This window comes from Furipterus horrens, unplaced genomic scaffold (genome assembly GCF_987537825.1).
Source record: "Furipterus horrens unplaced genomic scaffold, mFurHor1.1.pri manual_scaffold_17, whole genome shotgun sequence".
NCBI lineage: Eukaryota > Metazoa > Chordata > Mammalia > Chiroptera > Furipteridae > Furipterus > Furipterus horrens.
The window spans coordinates 44,012,184-44,030,732 of record NW_028327187.1 but is presented as its reverse complement, the minus strand read 5'-3'; the positions used below and the strand labels follow the sequence as shown (position 1 = coordinate 44,030,732).

The window sequence follows — 18,549 nt, the reverse complement described above, 5'->3', positions numbered from 1 at the left end:
TGGTTAGACAATCATATACTTTACAAAGTGGTTCCCTCAGTATTTCAACTACCTACCTGGCACCATACAATTATAAAAATATTATTGACTATATCCCCTATACAGTACTATACTTTATGTTCCTATGACTGTTTTGTGCCAACTAACTTGTACTTCTCAGTCTTTTCACTTTTTTCACCCAGTCCCCCAAGCTCCCTTCCCTGTGGCAACAATCAGTCTGATCTCTGTACTTATGAGTCTGTTTCTATTAAGAAAATACATTTTACTTGCATTAAAATAACTTGTAAACCTATTTGCCTTTTTAAAAATATAAATGTAAAAAGATTAAATTTTTATTAAATATTAAATATTTTAAATTAATAGGTCTGTAGTGAGGCCCAGGAAAGAATATCTTAAATAAAAATCCCAGTTGATACTTATGATCAGTTACATTTGGGAAAACTTGGCTTATAGAAATTCAGAGAAAGTTTTTTTACAATTATTCTTGATTATGAACCTAATATAGCAATTAATGATGTAATTCATTTTGACATGGACATCTTTGGGCTAGTTTTTGTTTTAAGTGCTTGTTAATTGACTTTGTCTTTGGATTTTGCTATATGTATACTTGGAAGTAGAGTTCTGGGATCAACATCTTTACAAGGAATGCTGCTATCTATTGCAAAACAAATTGTGTTCATTATCTAATGAGAAATAATTTATGGTGATGGGAGATAGCTTTATGCTGAGGGGAAAAAAATATCAGTTTCCGTACCAAAATTCTTTACTCACACTGTGGATCTGAACAAGTCTAAGACTTTTTGAGACACATTTTTATCACACTGTGAGATGAAAGAACCTACATTGCAGAATTTTTGGTTGTGTGCAACAGAATAAAAATTAAAGTACGTAATACGGTACTTAATATATGACAGTTATGAGAATAACTATTGCCAAGTTTGCCATTATTAAACACATGACTGCTAAAAACTGACCAGATAGCATATTGACTCCCAGAATGCATATGTACCCAAATAAGAATATACATTGGTGTATAGTAAAGTTGGATTTGGGTGAGGTGATGATCTATCGGAAGGGGATATTCTTTTATATATTTAAAAAGTATTTACTGAGTACCTACTTTGTGTCATGTATTGATCTAAACATTTTGGATAAAATGGTAGAAAAATATACCCTGGCTGGTGTGGCTCAGTTGATTGGAACATCATTCCATGACTGAAAGTTTACAGGTTTGATTCTCAGTCAGGGCACATGCCTAAGTATCAGGTTCAATCCTCAATCCCTGATCCTTGGTCCGAGAGTCTATGTATGATCCCCATTCTGGGCATGTATGAGTGGCAACCAATTGATGCTTCCCTCTCTCTTTTCTTCTCTCTCTAAAAGCAATGAAAAAATGTCCTCGGGTGAAGGTAAAAAAAAATAAAGTGGTGGAAAAATGTAACAGGCAATAATCACTGACTTAATGGATTTTATATTCTAATAGTTATGGCACCAAAATTTTTCACATAAAGGCAGACAGGTGGTACTTGCACATCAGAAGTACAATTGGAAAAGTAATTTCTGTAAGTGCAACAACTCAAGAATACCAAAATTCACAACAAAATCAATTTCCATGGTGGATACAATCTGAGGAGATTTCAAGAACATGATGGACAGAAATGAACATTGATAATCATTTTTGTTTAGAATAATATCTAATATCTCTGATTTCTTTAATTCATTGTTTACATTCTATTGATTCGTAGTCCCATTTCTGATATGGCCAAATAATCTTCTATTGGATCAATCTTCTAGCAAGTGAAAACTATCAACTCTAAACAAAACACACACACACAAAAAATGCTATTTGAAAGTACTGGAGAAAAACTAAAAATAGATTGTGGAGGGTCTCAAGACTTAGAAATAAGTAAAAGCACTGGTTTAGTTTCCAACTTTCAAGACTTAGATCATAAGAGGAAGGTGCAGTCTGTACCATGTGAGGTAGCTAACGCTCCATAAAAAGAAATCTGCAGCTTTTGTAGTCCAAAGAAAGTGAGGAAAGATTTTGAGGTAATCTGAAAACTGGAAAGCAAAGGAACATCTAAGAAAGAGTAGAAATAGATAGAGGAAACCACAAATTCTTCTCTGGGAAATCATAGATTCTGCCAAAATCTCTAACTGAGTTCTGAACTATGCATATCTGGGGCATACTTCAAGCAGCCTAAGCAAGGATAAATGAGCTGAACTGACTTTTGAGGTGTAGTGTAAGAGACAGAAATTAAAGTTTGAGTCCAACCAAGCTAATGACCAGACAAATTCCAACACTACTTAGAGAAATATAACAGAATAGATTTTAACAACATAACATTCACAATGTTTAGGTTACAATCTAAAATTTTTTACTATAAGAAGAAAGAGAAAAATGTAGCCCATTCATATACATGCGCTCGTAGAAACATGCACATACAATACGCTAATCTTTCAACAGAGACCTATTCTGAGAACACCCAGATGTTGAAAATCACAAATATTTTACTGCTACTAATATAGTTATGTTCAATAACATAAAGGAAAATATGCTCCTAATGTTTGAAAATCAGAAACATCAGAAGAAAATAAAAACAACAAAATATAATCAGATGGAAATTTTTTTTAAATGTATTTTATTGATTATATTGTTACAATAGTTCCAGTTTTCTCCCCTTTAGAATTTAGTTTTTTTTTAATGTTTTTTATTGATTATATTGTTACAACAGTTCCAATTTTCTCCCCCTTGTTCCCCTCCACCCAGTACCCCCCTCCCCCAGCAATCCCCCCTAAGTCCATACCCCTGGTTCGTAAAAATTAACTATCCCCCCCCCTCTCAACTATTAGGACCCTTTGTAATCTTGTAAAGGACAATGGGCGAAGCTCTCAAGCTCCTCTAGCTGCTTCAAGCTGGACATGGTCGTCGTCCTACCTACCCTTGGGTCCAGAAAACCCTAATAAGAGTGGGGGTGTGGAGGGGAGGGTGGCCTTCCCACATGGGGAAGGATCGTGCAGACTCCAGGTCAGTTGGCTGCCTCCGGTCAACGGCGTGCTTGGTTCAACAGGCTGGTGTCCTTGTTGTGTTCTCTGGTTCAATTTTGCTCATTTGTTTGTGTTGTTCATTAGTTTCCTGTAATAGGTGACAGCATAAGGTATTTTTCTTTTTTTGCCTGGCTTATTTCACTAAGCATAATTTTCTCTACTTCCATCCATGTTGTTGCAAATGGTAGAAGTTCCTTCTTTCTTTCTGCTACATAGAATTCCATTGTGTAAATGTACCACAGTTTTTTGATCCACTCATCTACAGATGGGCACTTAGGTTGTTTCCAGCACTTGGTTATTGTAAATAGTGCTGCTATGAACATTGGAGTGCATAGGTTCTTTTGAATTGGTGTTTCGGGATTTTTTGGATATAATCCTAGCAATGGAATTGCTGGTTCAAAAGGCAGTTCCATTTTTAGTTTTTTGAGGAAATTCCAAACTGTTTTCCACAGTGGCTGCACCAATCTGCATTCCCACCAGCAATGCACCAGGGTTCCCGTTTCTCCGCATCCTCTCCAGCACAAGTTGTTTGTTGATTTGTTGATGATTGCCATTTTGACTGGTGTGAGGTGGTATCTCATTGTGGTTTTAATTTGCATCTCTCTAATGGCTAGTGATGTTGAGCATACTTTCATATGTCTATGGGCCCTCTGTATGTCTTCTTTGGAGAAGTGTTTGTTCAGGTCCTTTGCCCATTTTTTAATTGGGTTGTCTGTCTTCTTGGTGTTGAGTCGTATGAGTTCTTTATATATTTTGGAGATCAATCCCTTGACTGAGATGTCATTGGCGAATATATTTTCCCATATGGTTGGTTTCCTTTGCATCTTGCTGATGTTTTCTTTAGCTGAGCAGAAACTTTTTAGTTTGATGTAGTCCCATTTGTTTATTCTTTCCTTTATTTCCCTTGCCTTAGGAGATATATCAGTGAAAAAGTTGCTACGTGGGATATCTGAAATTTTCCTGCCTATTTTTTCCTCTAGGACTTTTATGGTGTCACGGCTTACATTTAAGTCTTTGATCCATTTTGAGTTTATTCTGGTGTATGGTGTGAGCTGGTGGTCTAGTTTCATTTTTTTGCATGTCCCTGTCCAGTTCTCCCAACACCATTTGTTGAAGAGGCTCTTTTCATTCCATTTGATGTTCTTTCCCCCTTTGTCAAATATTAGTTGACCATATGAACCTGGGCTTATTTCTGGGCTCTCTATTCTGTTCCATTGATCTATATGTCTGTTTTTATGCCAGTACCAGACTGTTTTGATTACCGTGGCCTTGTAGTATAGTTTGATATCGGGTATTGTGATTCCTCCTACTGTGTTCTGCCTCAAAATTGTTGTGGCTATTCGGGCTCTTTTTTGGTTCCATATAAATTTTGAAGTATTTGTTCTAGGTCTGTGAGATATGTTGCTGGTATTTTAATAGGGATTGCATTGAATCTATAAATTGCTTTGGGTAGTATGGACATTTTAATGATGTTGATTCTTCCCATCCATGAGCATGGTATACGCTTCCATTTATTTGTATCTTCTTTAATTTCTTACTTCAGTGTTATGTAGTTTTCTGTGTACAGGTCTTTTACCTCTTTGGTTAAGTTTATTCCTAGGTATTTTATTTTTCTTGTTGCTATGGCAAATGGGATTTTTCTTTCAGTTTCTATCTCTGAGTTTTTATTGTTGGTGTATAAAAATGCCTTCGCTTTCTTTATATTGACTTTGTATCCTGCTATTTTGCCGAATTCACTTATTAGATTGAGTAGTTTTTTTGTGGAGTCTAAAGGATTTTATATGTACACTATCATGTCATCTGCAAATAATGACAGTTTTACTTCCTCTTTTCCAATTTGGATGCCTTTTATTTCTCTTTCTTGTCTGATTGCTGTGGCTAGAACTTCCAAGACTATGTTGAATAGGAGTGGAGAGAGCGGACATCCTTGTCTTGTTCCTGATTTCAGGGGGAATGCTCTCAGTTTTTGCCCATTGAGTATGATGTTGGCTTCAGGTTTCTCATATATGGCCTTTATTATGTTGAGGTATGCTCCCTCTATTCCCATTTTGCTGAGAGTTTTTATCATAAATGGGTGTTGTACTTTATCAAATGCTTTTTCTGCATCTATTGATATGATCATGTGGTTTTTGTCTTTCATTTTGTTTACATGGTGTATCACGTTTATTGATTTGCGAATATTAAACCATCCTTTCATCCCTGGGATGAATCCTACTTGATCGTGGTGTACGATCTTTCTAATGTGTTGCTGGATCCGGTTTGCCAATATTTTGTTGAGGATTTTAGCATCTATGTTCATCAGAGATATTGGTCTGTAGTTTTCTTTCTTTGTTGTGTCTTGACCTGGTTTTGGAATTAGGGTTATACTGGCTTCATAGAACGAGTTTGGGGGTCTTCCCTCTTCTTGTATCTTTTGGAATAGTCTGAGGAGGATAGGAGTTAGTTCTTTCCTAAATGTTTTGTAGAATTCACTTGTGAAGCCATCTGGTCCTGGGCTTTTGTGTGCTGGGAGTTTTTTGATTACTGCTTCAATTTCGCTAGCTGTTATTGGTCTATTCAGACTTTCTGCTTCTTCTTGATCCAGTTTGGGCAGACTATAGTTTTCCAGGAATCTGTCCATTTCCTCTAGGTTGTCAAATTTCTTGCCATACAGTTGTTCGTAATAATTTCTTATAATTCTTTATATTTCTGTGGTATCAGTTGTGATTTCTCCTCTTTCATTTCTGATTTTATTTATTTGGGTTCTCTCTCTTTTTTTCTTGATGAGCCTGGCTAAAGGCTTGTCAATTTTGTTTATCTTTTCAAAGAACCAGCTCCTACTCTTGTTGATCTTTTGAATTGTTACTTTAGACTCTATGTCATTTAATTCTGCTCTGATCTTGATGATTTCCTTCCTTCTACTTGATCTGGGTTTTGCTTGTTGTTCTTCCTCTAGTTCTTGTAGCTGTAGGGTTAAAATTTTTATTAGAGATTCTTCTAGCTTTTTTAGGTAGGCTTGTATTGCTATGAACTTTCCTCTTAAGACTGCTTTCGCTGTATCCCATAGGTTTTGGGTTGTTGTGTGTTCATTATCATTGGTTTCCAGGAACTTTTTGATTTCTTCCTTGATGTCATTGTTAACCCATTCATTATTTAATAGCATGTTATTCATTCTCCATGAGTTTGAATGTTTTTGAGTTTTTTCCTTGAGGTTGATTTCCAATTTTAAGGCATTGTGATCTGAGAAGATGCTTGATATAATTTCAATTTTCTTGAATTTATTGAGGCTTGTTTTGTGTCCTACCATGTGGTCTATCTTTGAAAATGTTCCATGTGCACTTGAGAAATATGTATATTTTGCTTCTTTGGGGTGTAAACTTCTATATATATCGACTAAGTCCATTTGATCTAAAGTGTTGTTCAGTGCCTCAATATCTTTGGTGTTTCTTTGCTTTGAAGATCTGTCCATTGTTGACAATGGGGTGTTAAAGTCCCCTACGATGAGTGTGTTTCTGCCTATATCTTTCTTGGAGTCTTTCAAAATTTTCCTTACATATTTGGGTGCTCCTAAGTTGGGTGCATATATATTTATAAGGGTTATATCTTCTTGATGGATTTTTCCCTTAAGTATTATGAAATGCCCTTCTTTGTCTCTTTTTATGGACTTTGCTGTGAAATCTGTTTTGTCTGATATAAGTATTGCTACCCCGGCTTTTTTTTCATGTCCATTTGCTTGGAATACATTTTTCCATCCCTTTACTTTCAGTCTGTGTAGATCTTTTGTTCTAAGGTGGGTCTCTTGTAGACAGCATATATGTGGGTCATTCTTTCTAATCCATTCAGCTACCCTATGTCTTTTAATTGGAGCGTTTAATCCATTTACATTTAAGGTTATTACTGATAAGTACTTATTCATTGTCATTTTCCCCCTTTGTACTCATGTTCTTCTCTGTTTCTCTTTGTTTCTTTATCTTTTTAGAGCAGACCCGTTAGCATCTCTTGCATTGCTGGTTTGGTGGAGATGTATTCTTTTAGTCTTCCTTTGTCTGAGAAACTCCTTATTTCGCCTTCCATTTTGAATGAGAGCCTTGCTGGGTAGAGTATTCTTGGTTGTAGGCCTTTGTTTTTCATTGCTTGGAATATTTTTTGCCATTCCCTTCTGGCTTGTAGTGTTTCTGCTGAGAAATCTGAGGATAGCCTTATTGGAACTCCCTTGTATGTTATTAGTTGTTTCTCTCTTGCTGCTTTTAGGATTCTCTCTTTGTCTTTGGATGTTGCCATTTTAATTATGATGTGTCTTGAGGTGGGCCTGTTGGGGTTCATCTTCATTGGGACCCTCTGTGCCTCCTGGATTTGCGTGACTCTTTCTCTCCTCATGTGAGGGAAGTTTTCTGTCATTAGTTTTTCAAAGAGGTTTTCTATCCCTTGCTCTTCTTCTTCTCCTTCTGCAATTCCAATGATACGGATATTGTTACATTTCATGTTGTCCTGCAGCTGTCTTAGAACCTCTTCAGTCTTGTTCAGTCTTTTTTCATTTTGTTGCATTGTCTGGGAGTTTTTGTGTACGTTGTCCTCCAGCTCGCTGATCCGATCTTCTGCTTCCTCTAGCCTGCTTTTAATTCCTTCTACTGTGTTCGTCAATTCAGAGATCATATTCTTCATTTCCTCCTGGCTCCTATTGATAGCTTCCATGTCCTTTTTGATGCTGGTATAATTCTCAGTAAGTTCCTTATAGTTCTTCTGGAGTTCACTGTAGTTTTTCTGGAGTTCTTTGTAGTTTCCGCTGAGCTCATTTAGCTTCTCCATAATCCATGTTTTAAATTCTATATCTGATATGTTGCTCCCCTCTATTTCATTTAGCACTCTTTCTGGGGATTCTACCTTTCCTTTTGATGGGGGGTTGTTTCTCTGTCTCCCCATTTTTGTGATTCCTTTTGTTTGTTGGTGCTTCTTAGAATGATCAGTTCTTCCTGGATCTGCCTCTGGTAGCGTCAGATCATGTACCAGACTGGCCCTAGGCAGCCTGTTGGAGACTTCCAGGGATCTACTGCCTTTATCTCTCTTCTTTAGTTGTTACTATACTCAATCTGTGATCAGTCATCAGGCTTAAGGACCGTGGGTGTGGCAACTTAATTCCTGTAGGCAGGGCTTTTATTTCCCCTTAGTATGACACCACTTGGAGGGGGATGGTCTGTCTGCTGTACTGGGGCTGAGTCAGCACTGGCTGGTCCTGGGAGTGGGTTAGTGTAGCTTTCACTTACTCCTCCGCCCTCCTGGATCTCCGTCTGTGTTGTCCTTGATGATATTTCTTTAATCTGTCTGGTTGTATTTCAGCTACTTTTTGGTGGATCTTTTTCTCTGGTTAGTTGATTGAGAGTCACTCTGCCCACCTTGTCTTGAGATCTTTTGTGAAGGTGCTGCTAAAACATAATTACACAACCCAGGCAAGAAACCCACACCCTCCAATGTCTCCCCCAAATACAATCCCACTATAGGCTGCAAATGAGCCCGTGTTAATATACTTGTGGAGATACTGGGACTCTTATTTTGTAGGAGAAACAGAAAGGAGTTGTTTTAAATGAAGGAAGGGTAATTTTTGAGCTGGAAGTTGATAGAGTATTAATATTAGCAATTGGGATCAAGGTTATGTAAGAGAGCAATTAACACTTACACTGTCTGTTTGAAAAGGAGGGGAGGGTTACAGTGTGGAGAGAGAAAGTGGAAGTGTATAGTATTAGGATTATATAATCGGTATATACTATATGATTAGCGTGGGAAGTAGGGTAGACACAACAGACATCCAGGTAGACAGACAGCCAGAAATTGAAAGAGAGGGCTGGGGAGGTTAGAAGGTAGGAAATAGATTGAGAGAGAATTTTTTAAGGATAAAAATACAGAGTAGAAAATAGCAAGACAGGAAGGGAGAGAGGAAAGAGAGAGAGAAAGTAGAGAAGAGAAGGGTAGGAGAGAGAACAAAAGAAGAAGGGGAGGTAGAAGAGAGGGGACTGGATTAAAATTCTTTTTTAAATTATATGTTATAAAAAAGATTAGGAGATTAAAACATGATATAAAGTTGCAAGATAGAGAGAAAAGGTGAATATAGAGAGAGAGGAATAGGAGATAGGAAAGCAAGAGGATTTGGGAGGAAAAGAGCTCAGAGGAGGGAAGGAAATCAGGAGGAAGAGGAGATATTAGGGAGGGGAGGATTGAAATTGAAGAGTTGGCAAAAGATAGGATGAAGGAGAGAAATACAAGAGGTAGGGAAAGAAGTGGGGGGGTGGGGTAGAAAAAGAGAAGGGGTAAGAATAGGAGAGTAAAGGGAGAGGGGGATAGATTAGAATTATAATTTGAATATTAAGAGATTAGAATATAAAGTGTAATAGGGAGAGAGAGAGATTATGTATAGGGAGAGAAGGAAAATAAGGACAAGAGATGAAAGAAAAATGAATGTAGACTGAAGGGGGACAAAATAAAGAAAGAAATTTAATAAAGTTGAAGGTGAGTAGCGCAGAGAAAGGAGAGGGTGAGAAAGGGAGAGAACTTAAAATTATAAAATTAACTGAGAATAGGATGCAGGGGAGAATGCTAAGGGGAGAGAAAGGGGGGAAGGGGAGGGGAGAAAAGGAGCGAGAATAAGAAGGGACTGACGGTAGGGGTAGTTAGAGAGAGAGTGAGAGATAAAAGAATGAGGCTTTTAACTCAATTCAACTTTTATGCACAGTCTCTGGGTGTTTTTGGTTTGTTTGTTTTTTGGTTTTTCCTTGCTTCCTTCCTGAGTCTGCTCCTATTCAAAATTCCATGAGTTTCAAATCTTTTCTGGTTGGTTGGCTGGCTGTGGGAGGGTTCTGCTTGATTCTGGGGTTGCTAGTCTTTTTTTCGTGGGCCTGCCACCGCTCTGCTGTGAGATGCCTTTAGTTGTCCCCTCCTGAGGCAGCCTCAGCCCTCCTCAGGCTTGTCCAGCTACTCCTTCCCTCTGTTGGTCCAGCCTGTGCCTGCCAGCAATCCCTGCCCTGCCTCCAGTCGTGTCTCTATTCCCAGGCTACAGCTTCTGCTCTCTTCCCTGCCTATATGCCTGTGCACCCTACCTCTCTCCCTGTCTCAAGATCGTCCTTTTGTTCTGCAGGACTCTGGCACAGTCGGTCAAAGTGCCGGGCCCAGTGGCCCTTTCCTGCCCAGGGCCTCTCCCCTAGTCTGGAGCTTTGCAGTGGCTTTCCTGCCTGTGCTCTTCTCCTTGCCCCAAAACTTTCTCTATTCCGAGCTACCGCTTCCGCTGGCTTCCCTGTCTATCGGCCTGTGCGCTCTATCTTTCTTCCCGCCACAGCACCGTCGCTTTGTTCTGTGGGACTCTAGTGTGGTCGGTCAGCGCAGCACTCTCCTTCCCCGGAGCTCTCTGCCGGTCTGGAGCTTCGCAGCAGCCCTTCCCTGCGGGCCCTTCTCCTTGCCCTAAAACCGTCTCCCCTCCAGAACCTCCGCCTCCGCCCTCTTCCCTACTTACACACCCTGCGCGTCCTATTTCTCTCTTAGCCCCAAACCTGCCTTTTGTTCTGTGGGATTCTAGCGCGACTAAAGAGCAAACACTGATTTCAAGAACACAGTTCTCCCCCGGTCCGGAGTTCCGAAACAGCTTTTCTGTGCAGCCCGTCTCCTAGCCCCAAAACTGCTCCTTTGTTCTGTAGGGCCCTAGCGCAAGTGCTGGGGGCGCCCGGGATGCCGAGCTTTCCATCGGAGGTTGCAGCTGAGGATGTTTCTCTCTAGACTCAGGTCACACAGCTTCTCCCAGTCCTGGTTGTTCACTGTTCTCTCACTCCTCTGGCTTTTTCGGCCAAATCCTCTCCCTAACTCCCTACAAGAATTCACTCCCGGCTAGTGAGCTCTCAGGCTTGATACTGCAAACGCAAGGAGTCTCAGAATGACTCAGCCTGCAGTTTGTGATAAACCCCTCCACCACCCTCCACGCTGCTCCCACGATCTCTTCCCCGTTCACGTTATCAGATATTCCCACTCACTCAGTCATTCCTCCCCGAGTTTGTTCCTCCTGGATTGTCTCCTTAACAGGAGCGAGCTGAGACCACTGTTCCTACTCCGCGGCCATCTTGGTCCCCCCCCAGATGGAAATTTGAAAGCTGAAAAAATGTGAAATTCTAAAATTCCCTGGATGAGCTAATCAGTAGAATGGAAATGAAGAAAATAGCTAATGCACTTGAAGACAGATAAATAAAAATCATCCAAAATCAAGATCATAGAAAAAAACTTAGAAAAAAGTGCACTCTCAAGAATCCATGAAACAATATTAAGCACTCTACCATACAACTAATTGGAGACTCATACTGGGACATGAGGCAGAATGAGGTCAAAACTATTTGGAAAAAAGGACTGAAAGTTTCTCAAATTTGGTGCAAGCCATAAGTTTTATGAATTCATGAAGCTCAATAAATAACAAGCAGTACAAATATGAATTCTAATGATTTATCTAAGAACAGTCCATCATTTAAACATGCATGAATAACTCACATAGACTGAAACAGCACCAGATATAAAAATGAAAAAATAAAATTTGCTTCTGTGATAAACATCTAAGGACACATTATATCCCAGTAAAATTTGAGGAATCAGCCAAGCTAAACAGCAGTATTAATGAAGGGATAGGACCCCAACATGAGAAAAATAATCAGCCATTCAGGGTCTCTTACTAATTGGTAATAATGTTCACTTTAAATGTTGAGTGGTTTGATCAGTCATTATCAAGAAAGTCCTTAGATCATTATATACTGGTTGATCAGTCTGTATCTTCACATATTCTTCAGCGCTTTCCTGAAGAAACCAAAAATATCTAAAGGAAGGATGCTGTTCATCCAAATATTTCTAAATCCAGATATCTATTTCACTTCTCTCACCTCTCCAAGAGAATAATAATAATCTGCATTGGTTATTGTGCAAAGTAATATTGCCTACAAAAATTGCATAGGAGCAGAGTACAGTATCTAAGCTAGTTCTCACTAACAACTCCAGACTAGAATAAAATGCATTATAAAATGATTCTGCAAAGAATGGATAAAAAAGAGTTGACTTTTTTGCCTGATTCAGTTGCTAAATCCTGGATGCCAATGTCATTACAGAAACTTTAGACCTGGAGTGATTCTCTAGTGTGAAAGCTTTAGCATTATAAAACACCACTTGTATCTGAACACTTTTTGAAGAACACCAAATTAAAAACAACCCATTTAGAGTATTCTGTCAATCTTAACACCACCTCAGAGGCAGAAATAATGCCACACTGAAGATCATCATTAAAAATGGAAGTAAGAATTCACCTGGTAACTAGAAAAGTAGACACAACATGAGTTTTTGCCACTTATGAATCTTCATTTCTAGCACTTAAAATAATGTTCAGCACATAGTAAGCAAAGGAATGCCATAAGGATATTAAAGAATAATACTTTATGTGAGAGGGAACACCAGTGTTCTGTCCTTCTACGAGAGCAACAAATGGCCTGGAAAAATGGTCAGAGTTTTTACAGAACTATAAAATCTAGGCAAAAATTAAAACAAACAAGGGAAGTCTTGGTGAAGAAAGAAGTAGTTCCTTTGTAGTAAGAGATCACTGTGGCATTTTAAGTTGCCTGGCTATCACACCCTGACCTCCAGATCAGCAGCTGATTATAGGACAACAACCTGCCCTTTTGGTGCAGGTTGTTAGTGCCAGAGGGAATAATACAGACTTTATTCTTAAAGAATTTTGTTTGTCTGTTTAGACTTCTGTGGTGGATCCCTGAATTACAAATGCACTGACCTGCCTGTGTTTTGCCTGACTTAGGATATTCCTAGATCTGCAGTGGTGTTTCAGGTGGAGTTTGTCAGAAAAATTTAAAGATATTATCTGCAGCAGACTGGAACAAGAAACAACAGACCAGACAAGCAAAAGACCAGCTAAATGACCTGGAAAAGAAGAGGTTGGGAAAGGAGATAGTTTGTGAAATAAACTTGTTTTGAAGGCATTCATATATACCAGGGAATGGAGGTCATGCACATGCTAATGCATGCTTATAAAAGACATGAGAAGACATTATTCTTTCACATGTGTTTGAGCTGGCCTGCACCTTGTGAGCCTCTGTGCAAGCCCAAATTGAAGGTTAACACAAACTTTTAAACAGCTTCCTAAATATTAAAAGAGGGCCCCCACACAGAGTCAGTCCGCAAAAATTTAAAGAGTATTTTTTTCTTGCTTTACCTATAGGTGTTTCAGAAAACTCTGTCAATATACTAGATAACCATTAAGTTGATAGAATACTGACTTCAGTGATGATACAAGATAAAGTAAACAGATTCCACAGAAGTTTAGAGAAATCACTGAACAGGCAAACAAAATTAACCCATGTGTAGTAACAAGTAACCCCCGAGTTGCCGCATGGACAGAGAACTAAAGAAAACCAGAACAATGTCTGAACAAATAGAGAATATTGATGAAGAAATAGAAATTATAAGAAGAATTCAAATAGAAACTTGGGGGCTAAAGTGTATAATAATTGGACTGAAAAATTCACTAGATTGCTTCAACAACAGAAGTGAGCAGACAGAAGGAAGAATAAGAGACTTGAAGATAGATCAGTTGAGATTATCCAATCTGAGGAACAAAAAGAGAAAAGAATGAAGTCAATAGCACCTGAGAGACACATGAGACACTATCAAGTTTACTGACATATACATAATGAGAGTAGTCAAAGGAGAGGAGAAAAATAAAAGAGAAAAAAGAATATTTAAAGAAATAATGGCCATAGCCATAAATTTTCCAACATTGAGAAAAGACATGAATCTACACACCAGAGAAGCTCAATGACCTCTGAGTGCAAATTACTCCAAGTGATCCACACCAGGATACATTATGGTCAAATGACAAGGGTTCTTTAACAAAATTAACAATCAATTTATTTTCAGAAACCACTTAGGCCAGAAGGCAGTAGGATAATATACTTAAAGTGCTTCAAAAAAAATGAAAAATTAAGATTTAATAAACAGTATACTTAATATAGACCTCAATATTGTGCTATAATCATCAGACTTACTAAATAAACTAGAACTAAATTATTTCAACTGCTAAAAAGAAAGTATAATTATGTAATGTGATAGAGGTGTTCATTTTCATTACAAAGGCAATAATATAATAATATATTTTTTAAATTAACATATTGTATACCTTAAATTTATACAATATTATGTATCAAGTATATTTCAATTTTTTAAAAGCATTGCTTGGTAAACAAAAACTGAGGAATTTTATCATTAGTCGTCGGCAGCCGTCCGTCTCGAGAGACGATGGTGTAGCTTCTTAAGAGTCTATCTGCACCGCCGAGAATGGCTGTGCAGTCCGACTCGAGAGTGACATGGTAGTATCTGTCTCCTCCCGTGTTGAATCGACATCTTGCGATGACGCTGAAGCTACAGAGCCTGGGCAGGGTAATATGGAGGGTCTGCTGTTGCCCATGCAGCAGACCCCCCCCCCTCTCTTCGCAGCTGAAGGGTCCAAGGGAAAGACGGAGTCAATACAGCTTGGCTTCAGGTGCGCCGCAGGAGTTGCTGGTGTTGACTACAACGTCAAACCGCCTTAGAGACTCCGGCTCCAGATTTTCTGTCGGGGTTTACTCCCTTAGCCTTTCCCCTGAAGAGGTATGCCGCAAGGCAGCGGAGGTTTTTTGGAGTCAGAGTTTTCCTTCTCTGATGTACCCTGACTGGAAGATCGAACCAGCGACACTTAGCTCGCAGGCCGACGCTCAATCCACTGAGCTAAACCAGCCAGGGCTATCATTAGTAGACCTGCCTTAAAAGACATGCTAAAGGGAGTCCATCAGAAAGCATGTGAAAAAATTTTAAAAAGGTAGCTACACAGGTAAATAGATTATTGATGCATTACCCTTTTTTTTTGTTACACTATGTTATATAAAAGGCAAATACATAAAACAATACTTATAAGTGGATATTAATGAGCCTACAATGTATAAAGATGTAATCTGTGACACTAACAAATAGAGAAAATTATACCATTGAAACTAAGCTGGTATTAATTAAAACTTTGTTGATGTGATGTTCAAGTGATAGTTTTTATTCCCAGGTTAATCTAAGGGAAAAACTTAACATAATGTACAGAATATGAAAAAAGGAAGAAAATTAAAAGGCACCATATAAAATCAATTAATCATAAATGAAGACTAACAGAGAAATCTATGAGGAAAGTACTATGTATCATATAGAAAACAAATGGTGGAAATATATCCTTTCTTAACTGTAATGATTTTAAATGTGAATGCATTGAACTTTCCAATTATAAGGCTGAAATTGGCAGAATGGTTAAAAATACATGATGTCAGATTGAATTTAAAATTTTTTCTTCTATATGCTATCAATAAGAGACTCATTTTAGATCCAAAGTTAAAAATATTTTGAAAGTAAAAAGATGAAAAAGATATTCCATGCAAATAGTAACCAGAAATAACTGGGTGGCTATAGTGCAGACAAAATATAACTTAAGACAAAAATTGTTATGAGAGATGAAGAAAGATAATATATTGATAAAAGACTCAAACCAGCAAGAAGATAAAAGAATTATAAATATACATGCATTTAAAAACAGACCAAAAAGTATAAGAAGCAAAACTGAAGGGAGAAAAAGAAAGATCTATAATGATACTTGGAGACAATGTTCTATTTTCAATAATGAAGAGAACAACTAGACAGAAAATCAGTAATGAAATAGAGGACTTGAACAATTCTATAAAGCAACTAATCCTTACAGATACATCTAGAACACCCTTTTCAAAACAGCAGAAAATGCATTTTTTCAAGTGCACACAGAGCATTCTCTCAAATAGAATATATATCAGACCTCAAAACAAGCATAAACATTTAAAATATTATTATCATTCAAAGTATCTTCTCCACGATGGAATTAAACTAGAAATCAACAAGAGAAGACTGACAAATTCATAAATATGTAAAAATTAAACACCACATTCACTATTAAAAAATCAATAGATTAAAGAAGAAATTACAAATGAAATCAGAAAATACTTTGAGAAGAGTAAAATGAAAACTTAACATACCAAAATTTATGGGATTTAGCAAAAATAGTGCTCAGAAGGAAATAACCTAGAGAAGAAGACCAAACTTAACCCAAACTAGTGAAAAGAAGGAAATGATAAATATTAAAATGGAGAGAGACAAAATAGAGAATAGAGAATAGAAAAACAAACAAAAATAATTAAGAAAACCTAAAGTTGGTTCTTTGAGAAGTCAACAAACTTAATAAACTTTTAACTAGAATGACTAAGAAACATAAAGAAGATACAAATCATTAAATTATAAATGAAATTGGGTTGAGAGCTATTGTTACTAAGCCTACAGATATTAAAATGATTGTAAAAGAATAAAATGAATAATTGCATGCCAATAAGTCAGATAACATGAATGAGATGCACAAATTCCTAGGAACACAAACTACAAAAATGACTCAAAATGAAATAGAGAATATGATGAGACTGATAACAATAAAAATATTGACTTGTTAATCAAAAACCTTCTAACAAAGAAAGGCCAGGACCTGAGGGCTTCACTGGCAAATTTCACCAGACATCTAAAGAAGAATTAAGACCAATTCTTCTCCAACTCTTACAAAATAGAAGATAAGGGAACACTTTGTAACACATTTTATGAGACCAGCATTATCCAGAAACTAAAAGTTGATGATGACATCACAAGAAAAGACAAGTATGAACCAATATCACTTATGAATAGAGATGCAAAAATCTTCAACAAAATATTAGCCAACTCAATCCAGCATCATATTATAATACACCATGACCAAATGAAATTTATCCCAAGAATGCAAGGGTAGTTCAACATACAAAAATCAATCAATATAATGCATCATAGTAATATAATGAAGTTTTTAAAAAATCATGACCATCTCATTAATTGATACAAAAAGATAATTTAACAAAATACATCAGTCTTTCCTGATAAAAATAACAAACTAGTAATAGGAGGAAACTTCTTCACTGTAATAAAGTGCATTTATGAAAAACCCACAGCTAACATACTACTCCGTCATGAAAGAATGAAAGATTTCCCTTTAAGATCAAGAAAGGAGAGGATGCCCGCTTCTTCTACTTCCATTCAACCTTGTAATGGAAAGTCTGTCTAGAGCAATTAAGCAAGAGAGAAAACCCTATAGAATTCATGCACAAAATTATAGATCTAATAAGTGAATTCAGCAATGTTGCAGAACACAAGATTAACACATGTAAATCAGTTATAGTTCTATACACTAATAATGAAAAATCCATAATGTAAAATAAGAAAACAGTTGCACTTACAACACCATCAAAAATATCTCAACTAATAAGAGCTTTGGCCATAAAAAGGAATGAAGTACTGATACATGGTACAAAGTGGATGAACTTCAAAAGAGTATGCTAAGTGAAAGAATCCAGGCACAAAAAGTCACCTATTTTATGATTTAATTATATAAAATATCCAATTAGTTAAATCCAGAGACAAAAAGGCAGATTAGAAATTGTCAGAGGGTGGGGGAGGGGAGAATAGGGAGTGACAACATTGGATAGTGGTTTTCTTTGGGGATGATGAAATGTTTTGGAACTAGAAAGAGGTGATGAACCTGGCTGCTGTGGCTCAGTGGATTGAGCGTCGGCCTGCGAGCCAAGAGTCGCTAGTTTGATTCCCAGTCAGGGCACATGACTAGGTTGCACGTCAGGTCCCCAGTTGGGGGCACGAGTGAGAGGCAACCACACAGTGATGTTTCTCTCCCTCTCTTTCTCCTTTTACCTCTCTCTAAAAATAAAAATAAAATAAATAAACAAACGAATAAATAAATTATTTTTTAAAAAAGAGGTGATGATTGCATAATACTGTAAATGCACTGAATACCATCGGGTTGCCCAAAATTATTAATTTTATGTAAATTTTACCTCATACAATGTAATGTGTGTAACACTGAAGTCATTATGATCATTTCTTCATCACCACCAGCACTATGAAAAATGTTTCCCAAATTTCATTTTCTTTAAAATTGCTTAGATTATGAGAGAAAAAAATGAGTAGCCTAAAATTTAAAACTACGGTCAGTATAATTTATATAATATGTTCTTTTTTTCTCTCTGTCCTCTTTCAGATTATGTCTGGCCACTACCTAGGTATTTGTGCCCCGTCTGGATTTCTTTAGATGTTTTGTTTTCGACAGCGTCCATCATGCACCTCTGCGCTATCTCGCTGGATCGGTATGTAGCAATACGTAATCCTATTGAGCATAGCCGTTTCAATTCGCGGACTAAGGCCATCATGAAGATTGCTATTGTTTGGGCAATATCTATAGGTAAATAACTTTCCTGGCCATTAGAATTGCAACGGCTATGCTCAATACCTTCGGATTATGTACTGTGAACAACGAACAGACGTCGACTGGTAACATTTGCGTATAATCGGGATTGTTCTGTTTCATAATTATTCTTAACCTAT

At 37.4% G+C, this 18,549-nt stretch overlaps 1 protein-coding gene across 1 annotated transcript in view; it reads left to right on the top strand.

Moving 5' to 3' along the window:
* The window catches only part of HTR2C (5-hydroxytryptamine receptor 2C), a 173,448-nt gene that overhangs the window by 103,730 nt on the left and 51,169 nt on the right, over positions 1-18,549 (top strand). Inside the window, exon 3 of the mRNA XM_090264792.1 lies at positions 18,206-18,406. Coding sequence (XP_090120918.1) covers positions 18,206-18,406 — 201 coding nt within the window. The remainder of the gene's footprint in view (positions 1-18,205; positions 18,407-18,549) is intronic.